The sequence below is a fragment of the Neofelis nebulosa genome, chromosome 4 (assembly GCF_028018385.1).
Source record: "Neofelis nebulosa isolate mNeoNeb1 chromosome 4, mNeoNeb1.pri, whole genome shotgun sequence".
NCBI classification, from domain to species: Eukaryota; Metazoa; Chordata; class Mammalia; order Carnivora; family Felidae; genus Neofelis; species Neofelis nebulosa.
The window spans coordinates 161,661,977-161,676,655 of NC_080785.1; the positions used below are offsets into that span (position 1 = coordinate 161,661,977).

Consider the following 14,679-nt stretch of genomic DNA (forward strand, 5'->3'; position numbering starts at 1 on the left):
CACCTTACACGTGGGTAACTCCAGTCGCTTGCCTCTGACCCTTGACCCCTGACCTGCCATCCCCGCTTCCTCCTCCTCCTCCCCTCTGCAGAGCTCCACCTTCTCCAGCCAGGCCCCAGACCCCAAGGTGACCAGCATGTTCGAGCTGAGCGGGCCGTTCCGGCAGCAGCACTTTCTGGCTGGGCTCCTGCTGACGGAGCTGGCGCTGGCCCTGGAACCTGAGGCCGAGGGGTGAGCACAGGCCCTCCTCTGGCCCCCGGGGCTGGTGGAAAGGTCCAGGGGCCACACCCACCCCATCCTGAGCTCCTCCCTCCCCGACAGGGCATCCCTGCTGCACAAGAAGGCCATCAGTGCCGTCCACAGTCTGCTCTGTGGCCATGACGCTGACCCCCGCTACACCGAGGCTGCCGTGAAGGCCCGTGTGGCCGAGCTGTACCTACCCCTGCTGTCACTCGCACGGGACACGCTGCCACGGCTGCATGATTTTGCTGGTCAGTGGGCCGGGGGAAGGACAGGGTTACCCGATCCAGGGACTGGATGGATCCCAGCGAGCTCAGGTCAGGAAGGACAGGGGAAGGGGAGGGGGGCGCAGGGTTAGGAATAAAAGCACGGGTGGTGGGGTCAGGGGAGGAGGTTCAAGTGCTGTCATGGGGCCCAGGAAAGCCATTGGCCTCTCTGAGCCTGTTAAATGGGGACAGTGGTGGCCTCGGCCACTTCCTAAGGTTATGTGAAACTCTGGGGAGCGGCATACTGGGGCAGTCACCCCACTGTAAACGGGAGTCGTTACTCTAACGTGATCTTCTAGGAAGAGAATACGAGGAGAGGAAGGTGGGGAGCATCGGGCGAGGGGGTGCTTGGAGCCCCGTGTTCATTCACTCGTCTTCCACATTCACTGGCACCTGGGGGACAGCATATAGTTGGAAACACAGACTTAGGATTTCTGGGTTGATCCCCTCTGTCGTTTGGGGGAAATTCTCAGTCTTCATCTCTTGAATTTTTTTTTTTCTGCCTCCTTTTCTCGCCTCTCTCCTTCCGGGACTCCAATTACACGTACGTTCGACCTCTTGATCGCATCACATGTGTCCACTGTGCTCCGTTCTCTTTTCCGTTCTGTTTGCAGTTGGGCAACTTTTCTGTTCACCTGTATTCAGGCTCTCTGCTTATCTCTTCTCTGGCTGCATCCAGTCTTTTGAGTTTTCAGATGTTGTCATTTTCGGGTGTAAAATGTCCATTTGATTTTTTTTTTTTTTTTGTAGATTCCAATTCTCGATTGTAATTTCCCAGCTTGGTAGCCGCGTTTGTCCGTCTTTTCTGCCACTTTATGGTTTAAAGTCCTTGTTTGCTAACTTCAACATTTGGTAGTGTGTGTGCCTGCTTCTGTTGTCTTTTTCTTCCTTGTCCATCATATTTTCTAGCCTCCTCCTTTGTCTTGTAATTCGTTATCGTATCCTGGACATTGTATGTAAAGGAAGCATCGTGACTGAAGCAATGTCCTCTTTTCCCAGTGAGGGCCCCTCTCTCCCTCTCCTAGGCAGATGGGATAATGGGCTGATCACCTCAATCTGGTCAGGAACCGAGCTAGGTTAAGCTGGGCTGGAGTGTTAGTTAAGCTCAGTTAATGTTCTAAGACTCTCTGGGGTGAGACCAGTTCTGTATTTGTCGGCAGCTCCTGTCTCTCTGATGAAACTTTTTTTGAGAGGGGGTATGAGGGCTACTCTTTGAAGATCATAGAGTTTGGAACCAGACTATTTAGCTTAAGATCCTAACTTAGCTTGCTGTGTGACCCCAGGCGAGTGACATAATCGCTCTGTGCCTCAGTTTCCTCACCCATAAAGTGGGGATGATAAGAGTATTTGTGTTGCAGGGTTGTTTTGAAGATTAAGAGTTAATATTTTCAAAGTGCCTACAGTAGCATCTGGCACAGCGGAGACTCTATGTAAGTGCCAGTTGATGCTGTGGTAATAGCGGTGCATTTATTATTGTTAATTATTATTATTATTATTACCGCCATTTTTGCCACCATCATCGTCCTCCTCGTAGTAAACGTTTACTATGCCTGTGGGCCAGGCCACATTCTAAGTTTTGAGCATATAGGAGCAGCCAGAGCAGATGGAGTTCAGGCCTTTGTGGATCCCACGAACAGTTGCGTGAGAAACATGTCTAACGACAAGCATAAAAAGTGAGCTCTGAGAATAGATGACGGGGGACCTCAGCCTGGTCTGGGGGAGTGGTATCAGGGAAGGCTTCCCTGAGGAGGTGAACTTTGGGCGAGAATATGAGACAGAGACGGTACTTACCAAGGGTTCTTTCTCCTGTCTTCCTGCCCCTCCCCGCAGAGGGCCCAGGTCAACGGTCAAGACTGGCCTCGATGCTCGACTCAGACACAGAAGGGGAAGGGGACATCGGAGGCACCATCAACCCCTCAGTGGCCATGGCCATCGCTGGTGGCCCCCTAGCCCCTGGCTCCCGGGCTAGCATCTCCCAGGGCCCAGTGGCAGTGAGTATGGCACTGGTCCCCAGAGACACCCTCCAACCTGGTAATAGAAGTTATGTAATGATATACTGACAGGCCAGTTCTCATCTTAATTTGGAGGAAATGAAAATCAACTCCGCCCCTTCTGAACACCTTCTCCCCTATTTGGCCCCAGGCTTCTCGCTCAGGCTGCCCCCTCTCTGCTGAGTCCAGCCGGACCTTACTGGTGTGTGTGCTGTGGGTCCTGAAGAATGCTGAGCCAGCCCTCCTACAGCGCTGGGCTGCTGACCTTGCCCTCCCTCAGCTGGGTCGTCTCTTGGACTTGCTGTATCTTTGCCTCGCTGCCTTTGAGTACAAGGTGTGGGGGTGAGGGTGGGCCGGGGGGTGGGGGATGGGCTGTATGAGGCAGGCTGAGCGTGTGTACAGGTCCCTGGGGTGCTGCGGGCGGGAGTGAAGGGGTGGACTGTCTTCATGCACAGCTTCCTGCAGGTTTGAGGGTAAAGGGGTGGACTGTTTCTGTGCTGAGCCAAAGAGAAAAGGGAGAATTGCCTTTGTAATAGACTCTGGAAGGTGCCAAGACCTTTCAGTAAAGGGGAGAACTGTGTCTCCAGGCACAGGATCCTGGAGGTCAGAAAGGATGAATGAGTGGGACCAAGTAGCCCAGGTCCCACAGAAAAGGGCAGAGTCAACCTTGAACCCGTTCTCTGTCCTCACAGGGGAAAAAGGCCTTTGAGCGCATCAACAGTCTCACGTTCAAGAAGTCACTGGACATGAAGGCTCGTCTGGAGGAAGCCATCTTGGGCACTATTGGAGCACGACAGGAGATGGTCCGGCGGAGTCGTGGTGAGGGGGAAATGCGTCCTGTGCACGTCCCCACCAGCTGCTCCCAGCCTTTGTCTGAGGGACCCCAGGAGGGGGGCATCCCCACCTCCATGTCTGGCTCATTTTTCCCAGAAATAAGCATGTGCACCATCCCTATGCACACGGGTGTCTGTGTTCCCTGTCTGTTCTCACACGTCCTTCATGTTTAACTATGTGTTCCCTTCGCATGCTTACGTGTCACCCAGTGTCCTCACGGGTTATCCCACACGTGTATCTTAATGCCTGAGCACGTCTCCTCACGGTCACGTCTTTGTGTTTTCTCACATCCGTGAACATGCGCCTTGCGTGTCTCAGAGAGGAGTCCCTTTGGGAACCAGGAGAACGTCCGCTGGCGGAAGAGCATCACACACTGGAGACAGACCTCAGACCGTGTGGACAAGTGGGTGTGGGCAGGAAGTAGTTTGCTGGGGTCAGACCGGCTTCCAGAAAAACCGGTGTCCCTGGACCTCAGCCCCCAACCCCCTCCCGTCCCCTCCAGGACCAAGGATGAAATGGAACACGAGGCCTTGGTGGACGGGAACCTGGCGACTGAGGCAAGCCTGGTGGTTCTAGACACACTGGAGATCATCGTGCAGGTAGGGCTTGAGCCAGCGTCTCCCTGACCTCCGACCCCATCACCGTGCCTCGTGATCTCTGGCCATACGATCCCTCTCTTTCCCTGACCCCGTAAGCCGCTCAGTCCCTAACAGCTGGATTTCTGACCCCCTAGACGGTCATGCTGTCAGAGGCCCGGGAGAGCGTCTTAGGCGCAGTGCTTAAAGTTGTGCTGTACAGTCTGGGCAGTGCCCAGAGTGCCCTCTTCTTGCAGCATGGCCTGGCCACACAGCGAGCCCTGGTGTCCAAGGTAAGCCCCATTCGACGGTCACGGTTATCAGAGTAATAGTCACTGCCCTTGAGCACCTGCCATGTGCTCGGCAACCCCATGGGACAGACCCTCCTTAGCCACGGTTTGCAGAGGAGGGAACTGAGGATCAGAGCAGCAGAGTCATTGACCCAGAGTCACACAGCAAGGGCATCCCCCCAGGTCTGATTCCAAAGCCCACTGTGCTTGGCCAAAGCGGGCAGAACACAGATGCCCCTGCCACCGCCCCCATCCGGGACCTTCCGTGCCAGAATGGGGAGGGGCCGACTAGTGTCTGTCTCGCCCTGGGGGACAGTTCCCAGAGCTGCTGTTCGAGGAGGACACAGAGCTGTGTGCCGATCTCTGCTTGAGGCTCCTGCGACACTGCGGCAGCCGCATCAGCACTATCCGCGCGCACGCCAGCGCCTCACTCTACCTCCTCATGCGCCAGAATTTCGAGATCGGCAACGTAAGTAGGAGGGGCAGGTAGGAGGTGTCAGTGCAGCAGATGGAGGGCAGGAGGGGGGACGGGGTGGCGCGGGCAGGTCAATCAGGCCCCGGGGATGAGGGTCCGAGGCCTCACAGGTGTGCTCTTCCTCCCGGGCTCCTCTCAGAACTTTGCCCGCGTGAAGATGCAAGTGACCATGTCGCTCTCGTCCCTGGTGGGGACGACACAGAGCTTCAGTGAAGAGCACCTGAGACGGTCACTGAAGACCATCCTCACCTATGCGGAGGAGGACGTGGGGCTGCGGGACAGCACCTTCGCGGAGCAGGTGACCCCGCCCCCGCCACGCCCCCGCCACGCCCTCCTCAGCCTGTGCTTCGCCCTGCCTGCTTGCCCTGCACGCTTGGTGGCTTCTCCACGCCCTCACTGGCCCCTGGCCATTCCCCGGCTTCAGGTCCAGGACCTGATGTTCAACCTGCACATGATCCTGACGGACACGGTGAAGATGAAGGAGCATCAGGAGGACCCGGAGATGCTCATCGATCTCATGTACAGGTGAGGCGGGCCAGGCGGGACCTGCGGCCGTTCTCCCGCACAGACAGGTGATGGGGGAATAGATGGTGACAGCGACGGGTAAGGGGAGGCCAGGTGCGTGAACGGGGAAAAGGGTGCCAGGTGAACACACACTGGACAGCGACAGATGAGAATAAGGACAAGTGAAGGGGACAGGTGGGAGGGACAGGTGAGGTACCAACTAGTGACGATGGGTCAGGAAAGAAGTGATTTGGAGGAGAGGTGAGGGGTTTTGTTAGAAATTGGGGAGTGGGTGGGGCGCCCGGGGGGGCTCAGTCGGTTAAGCGTCTGACTTGGGCTCAGGTCATGATCTCATGGTTCGTGGGTTCAAGCCCCGCGTCGGGCTCTGTGCTGACAGCTTGGAGCCTGGAGCCTGCTTTGGATTCTGTGTCTCCCTCTCCCTCTGCCCCTCCTCCAGCTCTCTCTTTCTCTCTCTCTCCAAAATAAATAAACATTAAAAAAAATTTTTTAAATTAAAAAAAAAAAAAAAAGAATCTCTTGGGGCGCCTGGGTGGCTCAGTCGGTTAAGCGTCTGACTTCGGCTCAGGTCATGATCTCATGGTTCATGGGTTCAAGCCCCACGTCGGGCTCTGTGCTGACGGCTCAGAGCCTGGAGCCTGCTTCAGATCCGGTGTCTCCCTCTCTCTCTGCCCCTCCCCCGCTGGTACTATGTCTCTCTCTGTCTCTCAAAAATGAATAAATGTTAAAAATTTTGAACCAAATAAAAAGAAATTGGGGAGTAGGAGACCGGAAACAGGTGATGGAGACGGAAGGCAGGGTGCAGACGGGATGGACGGGCCTGGAGGACAGTGACATGGTTCTCGAGCAAGGGGAATGGGGGAGCAGGGCGTGGCTTAAGATTAAGCAGGTGAGGCCATTGGCTGGTCAGTGGGAGACAAGTAGAAGGACATGTGAGAAAAGAGATGAGCAGATCAATAGGTGAGGAGGCCTCACGTAAATGGGGGTCTGGCCGAGGAGCCTGGCTGGTGAGAGGCGCAGATGGCTGGGGTAACAAGCCAAGGGGGCGGACAAGTGAGGGATAGGCAGTGGGGACAGGCTGAGTGCCCCACCTCCTCACCCCCGCCCGCCCCCCCCCCCCCCATGCATGCCAGGATTGCCCGCGGCTACCAGGGCTCCCCCGACCTGCGGCTCACGTGGTTGCAGAACATGGCGGGGAAACATGCAGAGCTGGGCAACCACGCGGAGGCCGCCCAGTGCATGGTGCACGCGGCCGCCCTGGTGGCCGAGTACCTCGCCCTGCTGGAGGACAGCCGCTACCTGCCTGTGGGCTGCGTCTCGTTCCAGGTGAGCTGCCCGGGTGACAGGTTGGCGGGGGGGGGGGGGGGGGTGGCACCCGTGGCGTGGGGCCGGGGCCTAACGCCGCCTCCCACCACAGAACATCTCATCCAACGTGCTAGAGGAATCGGCCATCTCCGACGACATCCTGTCGCCTGACGAGGAGGGCTTCTGTTCCGGGAAGCACTTCACGGAGCTGGGGCTGGTGGGACTGCTGGAGCAGGCCGCAGCCTACTTCACCATGGTGAGGCCTGCGGCCGGCCGCGGGACCTGGGGCTCGGTCCAGGGTGGCACCATCAGATCCGCTGAAGGGCCCAGCGCCTGCTCCCGGAGACTCACGGCAAAGCTGCTGCCTGGTTCCTTTCTGGGCAGGGGATTTGCAGAGGACAACCGGGACCTTCACCAGCTCACGTTACCTGCCACTCTCCCTGTAAAACCCTTGACACGAGGCCTGGACGTAGTAAGCCTTCGATACATTCGGCCGCTATTAAATTTTTTTTTTATTATAGAAAATTTCAAGCACACCTAATAGAAAAAAATTGGACCATCGCCCCCATACCCAGCACTCAAATCCAACAACCACCAGTATTTACTCTCTTGGTTCATCTTCTCTTTGCCTCCAGTGTTTTTATTTTGGGTTTTTTTTTGTTTTTTTTTAATTTTTTTTAATGTTTATTTTTGAGAGAGAGAGAGAGACAGATCGCAAACAAGGGAGGGGCAGAGAGAGAGAGAGACACGGAGACACTGAATCCAAAGCGGGCTCCAGGCTCCGAGCCATCAGCACAGAACCCGATGCAGGGCTCGAACTCACAGACTGCGAGATCATGACCTGAGCCGAAGTCAGACGCTTAACCAACTGAGCCACCCAGGCGCCCCAAGATCTGAATTTTCACAAATTGCTTGATGAAACCCACACAACTACTCAGCTAGGGTTTTTTTTGTTTGTTTTCTTGTTTTTAAACCTTAGTGTAGTCCAAGGACCAGCAGCATGGGTATCACCTGGGGGCTTGTTATAAATGCAGAGTCCTGGGTCCCCCAAACCCTCTGAACCCTACATTCTCACAACATCTCAGAGATTCTGTGTGTGTTGGAGTTGGAGAAGTTCCAGCTTTAAACAAACCCTCCCCATCACACCATCACACACACAAGTACCTCCCTGTGCAGACTCGTTGATGAAACCCTGGTATACAACTCAAGTTGTGCATGACCAGATTAATGGGAATTCTTTTCTTTTTTTTTTTTTTTCAAAAAAATTTTTAATATTTATTTATTTATTTATTTTTAACGTTTATTTTTGAAAGAGAGAGACAGAGGGGCGCCTGGGTGGCGCAGTCGGTTAAGCGTCCGACTTCAGCCAGGTCACGATCTCGCGGTCCGTGAGTTCGAGCCCCGCGTCAGGCTCTGGGCTGATGGCTCGGAGCCTGGAGCCTGTTTCCAATTCTGTGTCTCCCTCTCTCTCTGCCCCTCCCCCGTTCATGCTCTGTCTCTGTCTGTCCCAAAAATAAATAAAAAACATTAAAAAAAAAAAAAAAAAAGAAAGAGAGAGACAGAGTGTGAGTGCTGGAGGGGCAGAGAGAGGGAGACACAGAATTCAAAGCAGGCTCCAGGCTCTGAGCTGTCAGCACGGAGCCTGATGCAGGGCTCGAACTCACAAACCATGAGATCATGACCTGAGTCGGTCAGATGCTTAACCAACTGAACCACCCAGGTGCCCCATTAATGGGAATACCAGTCCATGCTTGGATGTTCCTGATGATCTCAAGACAATTTGTTTTTTTGCACTTGGTTCGAATCACGATCCATTTATAAGATCCACAATGGCTGTGACTGACAAGTCTCTTAAGGCTCTTTGAATCAAAGAAAGAAAACAAAAACAAAAAACGGCATCAGTTCCCCAATTTTTACAGTAAGGGTTTTTAATGTTTTCTTTGATAGGTTGAGGCTCAGGCATTGTATTTCCCACTGTTGTAAAAAGGTTTTCTCCCAGTTTGCTTGCTTGCATGAAAGCAATTGTTTCTTTTTCCTGCATTTCATTTGTTGGAGATGTGAGCTTTGTTTCAAGGAATTTTCTTTCTTTTAATTTTTTTTTAATTTTTTTTAATGTTTATTTATTATTGAGAGAGGGACAGACAGACAGAGTGTGAATTTGGGAGGGGCAGAGACAGAGGGAGACACAGAATCCAAAACAGGCTCCAGGCTCCAAGCTGTCAACATAGAGTCCAACGCGGGGCTTGAACTCTTGAACCGTGAGATCATGACCTGAGCTGAGGTCGGACGCTTAACCGACTGAACCACCCACACACCCCTGTTCCAAGGGGTTTTCTGGCCTGAACAAGGCCGGCTGTGTCCCCATGGTGTTGCTTTACTTGTTCCTCTGTCCCCACGTTTCTGGGAACTGGTGATGAGGTCTGGAGTCCCGCTCAGATTCGGAGTCAGGTTTTTCCGGTGAGATTTATTTTCTGGGCTGCCAGACCCCTAGTGGGGTTTTCACTATTGTCATTTTGTTAAAGGCTCAAACAAAAGCCTCAGGGGAATAAACCAGACGGTACACGCAGACCTCTCCACAGTTGGTCAGGAAACTTCCCAGGGTTTCTGCCAGCTTCATGGTGGCACCGGCTGTGGGTGAGGGGCACTTCGGGAGTGGTGGTGACCACATGCCAAGAGGCAGCTGGGGGTGGAGGTCTTGGGTACTAGGCCAGAAGGGCTGGTGTTCAGGTCCCGGCCCTGGGGAGTTGTGTCTCTGACTTTTCGTTTTCTCTCTGTGAAATTTAAAAAAAAAAAAAAAAAAAAAAAAAAAAATGCTCCTCCCCCCAGTGAAGGAACATGGGTAAAGTGCAGATGTATACAGCACCTAGTCTATCATAAGCATGATAGAGAGCACGGAGGGGTCTATGGGGGCCAAGTGGAAAGACTGGTGCCCCCATCTGGGGACACCCCCAGGATGGGGTGTCCCATCAGGGTGGCCTCCCTGGAGGAGGTGATAGAAGACGGAGCCCTGGAGGACGGGTAGTAGCACAGCGGGTGGGCTTTTCCAGGCCAGAGAGAAAACTAGGGAGGGTGCTGGGAATCCTGATGTGCCCCACCCCCTAGGGCGGGCTCTATGAGGCAGTGAACGAGGTCTACAAGACCCTCATCCCCATCCTGGAAGCCCACCGAGACTACAAGAAGCTGGCTGCCGTGCATGGCAAACTGCAGGAGGCCTTCACCAAGATCATGCACCAGGTGGGTCGGGATGCCCTCCCAGACCCTGCCCTTGGCCCCAGCTCCCACCCCCACCACGGCTCAGCTGACTCTGACCCTTCTCTCTCCGACAGAGCTCTGGCTGGGAGGTGAGTCAGCCCAGTGGCCACCTGCCTCTGGGGCCCCCATGATGGCTGGTCAGCAGTGGTCAGGGACCACCAGGGGGTGCTGGAGGAACATGGCCGCCTGGCCGCAGGGGCTGGTGCTCAGTAGGTGATGACGCACCCTCCACTTCTTCCCCCCTTCCCCCCGCCCCCCCCCTTTCCGTCCCTCAGGTCCCCCTCCCTGCCCTAGATCCCGAGGGCAGCCTGTGACTCACCCAGCTGGGACCTCTCCAGAGACACCCCTCCCTCGGGCAGGGCCAGCTTGGTCACTGCCTGTAAGGGGGGGGGGGGGCTCTGACTCCCTCCTTGTCTGTCTCTGTATTTCTCTTTGTCTCTGTCTCTTGGTCCCTTTCCCTGTCTCTTTCTCTCTCCCTGTCTTGCTCAACACTCTCTGTCAGTCTCTTCGAATCCGTCTGTCTCTGTCTCCCCAGCTTCCCCCAGGATCTCTGCTCCCCATTGCCATTTAGTGCTCCCCCTCTCCCGCCTCTCCCCCACTTGGGTCTATTTTTAGGCATCTCTTAGTTTGGGGAGAATTTTCTGGCCAAAGAAGGCAGGAACCCAGAGCCAAGATGGGAGGGCTGGGTGGGGGCCGGGTGGGACAGGCAAGTCCCAGATCTCTGGTCTCCGCCCAAAGAATGGCACTCACGGGGCAGCATAGACTGGGACCCTGGAGCTTGGGGGCTCTTACCTCTGACCTCTCCCATGACAATGTCTCTCCCTTCCCTACCAATACCCTTGTGCCCGCCCCACCCTGCCCGGATCGGCCTTGGTGAGTGAACACAAAGCTACGCCCTTTCTTTCTGGTAGAGGGTAGTATACGGTGGTGGGGATTGGGGGGGGGGGGGGTGACCTGGAACAAGGGAGCCAGGGCTTCTGTCCCAGAGGGCTATGCATCCCCTCAGCCACTCAAGCATTTATCAAGCACCTGCTGTATACCCAGCGCTGTAGGCATTGAGGACACAGCTGTACTCAACAGAGCCCTGGCAACAGAGCCCTAATCCTAATTTCATATTGAGATCCAGACTCTGAAGAAGTGCTTGGGCGAGGATAATCGGGAACCAGGGGCTTGTGTTAAATGAGAACAAAGATTTGCGGGAGGCAGGAGATAAAAGTCGGGGACAAAGAGGGTATGAGCTGCTGGCAGTCATCAGGGTCCATGCCCCAATATTCTCAGGGTCCCCCCAACTGTGCCTGTGACTTCATGTTCTTGGGCTCCCCCTGCCCATGCCCACCTCTTCTGCATGTGGGGCAAGGGGACCTCCAGAGGGGCCTCCTGGGCCACAGCTCCCCTTCTTCCAGACGCAGCGTGTGTTCGGGACGTATTTCCGTGTGGGCTTCTATGGTGCCCGCTTCGGCGACCTGGACGAGCAGGAGTTTGTGTATAAAGAGCCGTCCATCACGAAGCTGGCTGAGATTTCACACCGGCTGGAGGCACGTCCCAGCGGTAGGGGGTAGACGGGCATTGGGCTGCCCTGGGCGGAGTGGGGGCTGCTCCTCTGTGGCCCCAAGTCAGCCCCGTGTCCCCAGGAGTTCTACACGGAGAGGTTTGGGGAGGACGTGGTCGAGATCGTCAAAGATTCGAACCCCGTGGACAAGACCAAGCTTGACCCACAGAAGGTGAGGACTCCTGACCATCCCAGGGTCTCCCATATCCAGGGAGGCAAACTTCGGAGCGTATCTCCCTTGGGGACCCCAAATCCTTTTCCTTGGGAGAGCCACAAACCTTGAGACGTGAGATGTGGGACCCCCCAGATTTCAAGCTCCCAGACCCAAGGAGGTCCAAATCCCCTTTCTCCAGGGATGGGGTCCTGCAGGGAGGATGTGTGTGTACTGGGGCTGTGGGAGCCTCATTCCTGAGCCCTGCGTCCCAGGCTTACATCCAGATCACTTACGTGGAACCGCACTTCGACACCTACGAGCTCAAGGACCGGGTGACTTACTTCGACCGAAACTACGGGCTGCGCACCTTCCTGTTCTGCACGCCCTTCACGCCTGACGGGCGCGCGCACGGGGACCTGCCAGAGCAGCACAAGCGCAAGACTCTGCTCAGCACAGACCACGCCTTCCCCTACATCAAGACCCGGATCCGCGTGTGCCACCGCGAGGAGGTGGGCGGGGCCCCAGGGAGGGCAGGGGCGGCGACCCAAGGTCAAGGGAGGCCCAGTACCCCCAGACCCAGGTCGGGGAGGTGAGAGGACCCTAAACTCCCGTGCCCGGACACCAGTCTTCAGACTCCAACCTCTGCTTCCAGACCCAGCCAGCCTGAGACTGGCCCACCACCCGCCCCGAGTCCTCAGAGCCAGACACAGGCAGCTGAGACCAGAACCCCCCCCCCCCCGCCCCGCCCCGCCCCCACCCTGCCAGATCCAGGCCGGCAGAAGTCCCCCCACACACTGTTCATTTCACAGCCTCTGGGAGCCCCTCTCCGCCCCCAGCAGGGGCCCAGGCTGCCCGGGGGCCGTCTTGGGTCAGGACCTCTTCAGGCCCCAGCCAGTGCCTGCCATTCCCCTCCCCCCACAGACGGTGCTGACACCCGTGGAGGTGGCCATCGAAGACATGCAGAAGAAGACACGGGAGCTGGCCTTCGCCACCGAGCAGGACCCGCCCGACGCCAAGATGCTACAGATGGTGCTGCAGGGCTCCGTGGGGCCCACTGTGAACCAGGTACAGCCAGCGGGGCCTGCAGGCTGCCCGAAGCACCCCAGGGGCCACGCAGACACCCTCATGAGACCCTCTGCCCCCCGCAGGGGCCCCTGGAGGTGGCCCAGGTGTTTTTGGCGGAGATCCCGGAAGACCCCAAACTCTTCAGGCATCATAACAAGCTGCGGCTCTGTTTCAAGGACTTCTGCAAGAAGTAGGCCTGCCGCCCGCGCCCCCCACCACCCCCATCACGGCTCTGCCTTCCTGACCCCATACAGCCTCTCTGTATCCACGATGCCCATTATGGAGCTCCCGCCTCTCTGAGTGCCCTCCGCCTATCAGACTCCCACTGTAGCTCCTGGCCCCACCCCTGGACTGCCCCCCACCTCCAGGCTCGCTTCCCGCCCCCCCCCCCCCCCCCCCGGGCGTCATCTCCTGCCATCTCTCTCCCAGGTGTGAGGACGCCCTGCGGAAGAACAAGGCCCTGATAGGGCCAGACCAGAAGGAGTACCACCGAGAGCTGGAGCGGAACTACTGTCGCCTGCGGGAGGCTCTGCAGCCCCTGCTCACCCAGCGCCTGCCCCAGCTGCTGGCGCCTCCCACGGCAGGCCTCAGGTGCCCGGCCCCCGCCCCCGACCACGGAGAGAGGGCAGAGGCAGGCACAGATGGGCGCTGTCATACAGGCGCGTGTCAACCCACGTGCGCGCCAGTGTGCACGCTCACAGCTTTGCACAAACATGCAACTCTGTGGATATGCATGCGTGCCAGGCGGGCTCTGGGCAGCCACTTCGCATCCTGGCTGGGTCATCTCCCAGACGTGGGACTTCGCCTTTCTGAGCCTCCATTTCCACGTCTGTAAAATGGGCACAATTCCTATCTTCGGTGGTAGATTCCAAGAGAGAATCTGTGACTTTAGAGAAGGACGGAGAAGCTGATGAGCATTCGGGAGTTGGGAGCCCTCCGGCCGCGTTAACCCACCTCATTCTTCCCCCAGGAACTCCTTGAACAGAGCAAGTTTCCGGAAGGCCGACCTCTGAGCCTGCTGCGAGGCCTGAAGCCAGGCCCAGAAGAACCGGCACCCTGGCCTCCACTGTCTGTGCCTTTCCCCCACTGCACACTGACTGGGCTGTGGGGTGATCATTTTGCACACGGGGCTGGGCCCTCTGTTCCTCTGTTCCCATCTGTGTGCACTGATGCTTCTTACCTTTTCTAATTTAAAATGGTTTTCATAAGCAGCCTGTTTGATGTGGATCCTGGGAGCTGGGTCATGTCCGCACACCCTGATCTTTGACAGACTCTGAGAACTCACTGGGTGCCTGGAGCACAGCAGTGACAAACAGGCAAATTCCTGCCCTTGTGGAGCTGTCATTCTAGTAGAGGAGTCGACACACAAATAACAATGTCACGTGCCCATGGGGAATAATAGTAACTTAGTGAAACCCTTGCAGAGTACTCAGCCCTGCCCTAAAGGGCACCGAGATAGACACTGCCCCATTTATGGGCCCTTTTGCCTGAGGGGCCTCCATCAGTTCCCTGCCTCCTGGTTAGTGAATCTTCTCAATGCCATTATCAGGTAGGAAGCATCTTTAACCCCGTTTTACAGCTGGGGAAACTGAGGCACCAAGCAGTTAAAGGCTGCTTAGCCTGCCGTTAAAGGCTGCTAAGCCAGGTCTGGCTTAGCCGGAGGCTGTGCAGCCTCGCACTGACCCAGCCCCACTCCCCACCGCGCGGCCGTCACGCCACCCTGTACCAGGCCTGTGCTGGGCCGCTTCCAGCCTTGGGCCGGCTGGGGGAGGGGTGACCTCCCGCCGCCACCGCCGCCGCCGCCCGCGCCCTCCCGGAGCTGGGCCCCGGCCAGCCCCGCCCCCCGCGGCGCCCAGCTGCAGCGGTGGGGAGGACCCTGCCCTGGGGACTCCGGGAGGAGGGGCGAGAGGACGACACCGGTTCGCTCGGGCGCGCACCCACACACCTGCAGTCCAGGTGCAATCGCGTTCTCCCGGCATCCCCTGTCTCCCCCTTCCCCCCACGGCCGTCCAGGCTGCAGGCGACTGGGGGCGGGGCCGGCCCGGAGGGGGCAGGGCGGGGGCGGAGCCACCGCCGAGGGCCGGGCGGCCGGGCGGTGGCGCGCGGAGGACGCACGGGCGGCGGGACGCTGGGACGGCGGCGGCCGGAGCGCGCGAGGCGA

General features: G+C 57.2%; 1 protein-coding gene and 1 long non-coding RNA gene across 7 annotated transcripts in view; one reads left to right on the forward strand and one right to left on the reverse strand.

Annotated features, from left to right (window-relative positions):
- Window positions 1-13,729, forward strand: part of DOCK6 (dedicator of cytokinesis 6) — a 44,594-nt gene extending 30,865 nt beyond the window's left edge. For 5 of the 6 annotated variants that reach the window (XM_058727987.1, XM_058727988.1, XM_058727990.1 and 2 more), the window contains 22 exons: window positions 92-231; window positions 322-491; window positions 2,337-2,497; window positions 2,649-2,831; window positions 3,190-3,316; window positions 3,650-3,734; window positions 3,834-3,930; window positions 4,065-4,199; window positions 4,513-4,665; window positions 4,811-4,969; window positions 5,096-5,196; window positions 6,327-6,519; window positions 6,611-6,754; window positions 9,601-9,732; window positions 9,825-9,839; window positions 11,160-11,285; window positions 11,382-11,471; window positions 11,726-11,962; window positions 12,375-12,518; window positions 12,602-12,708; window positions 12,948-13,109; window positions 13,489-13,729. In XM_058727987.1, coding sequence (XP_058583970.1) covers window positions 92-231; window positions 322-491; window positions 2,337-2,497; window positions 2,649-2,831; window positions 3,190-3,316; window positions 3,650-3,734; window positions 3,834-3,930; window positions 4,065-4,199; window positions 4,513-4,665; window positions 4,811-4,969; window positions 5,096-5,196; window positions 6,327-6,519; window positions 6,611-6,754; window positions 9,601-9,732; window positions 9,825-9,839; window positions 11,160-11,285; window positions 11,382-11,471; window positions 11,726-11,962; window positions 12,375-12,518; window positions 12,602-12,708; window positions 12,948-13,109; window positions 13,489-13,531 — 2,904 coding nt within the window. In that variant the 3' untranslated portion in view covers window positions 13,532-13,729. Of the gene's footprint in view, window positions 1-91; window positions 232-321; window positions 492-2,336; window positions 2,498-2,648; window positions 2,832-3,189; window positions 3,317-3,649; window positions 3,735-3,833; window positions 3,931-4,064; window positions 4,200-4,512; window positions 4,666-4,810; window positions 4,970-5,095; window positions 5,197-6,326; window positions 6,520-6,610; window positions 6,755-9,600; window positions 9,733-9,824; window positions 10,624-11,153; window positions 11,286-11,381; window positions 11,472-11,725; window positions 11,963-12,374; window positions 12,519-12,601; window positions 12,709-12,947; window positions 13,110-13,488 lie in introns of those variants that run through there. The other variant, XR_009261116.1, reaches the window with a different exon arrangement.
- LOC131510626 (uncharacterized) lies at window positions 8,046-14,674 on the reverse strand. Its single transcript, XR_009261117.1, has 2 exons — window positions 14,464-14,674; window positions 8,046-9,269 (listed from the first exon to the last, which is right to left on the reverse strand). It is a non-coding gene; the product is annotated as an uncharacterized LOC131510626 (long non-coding RNA).
- Window positions 14,675-14,679: the final 5 nt, after the last annotated feature.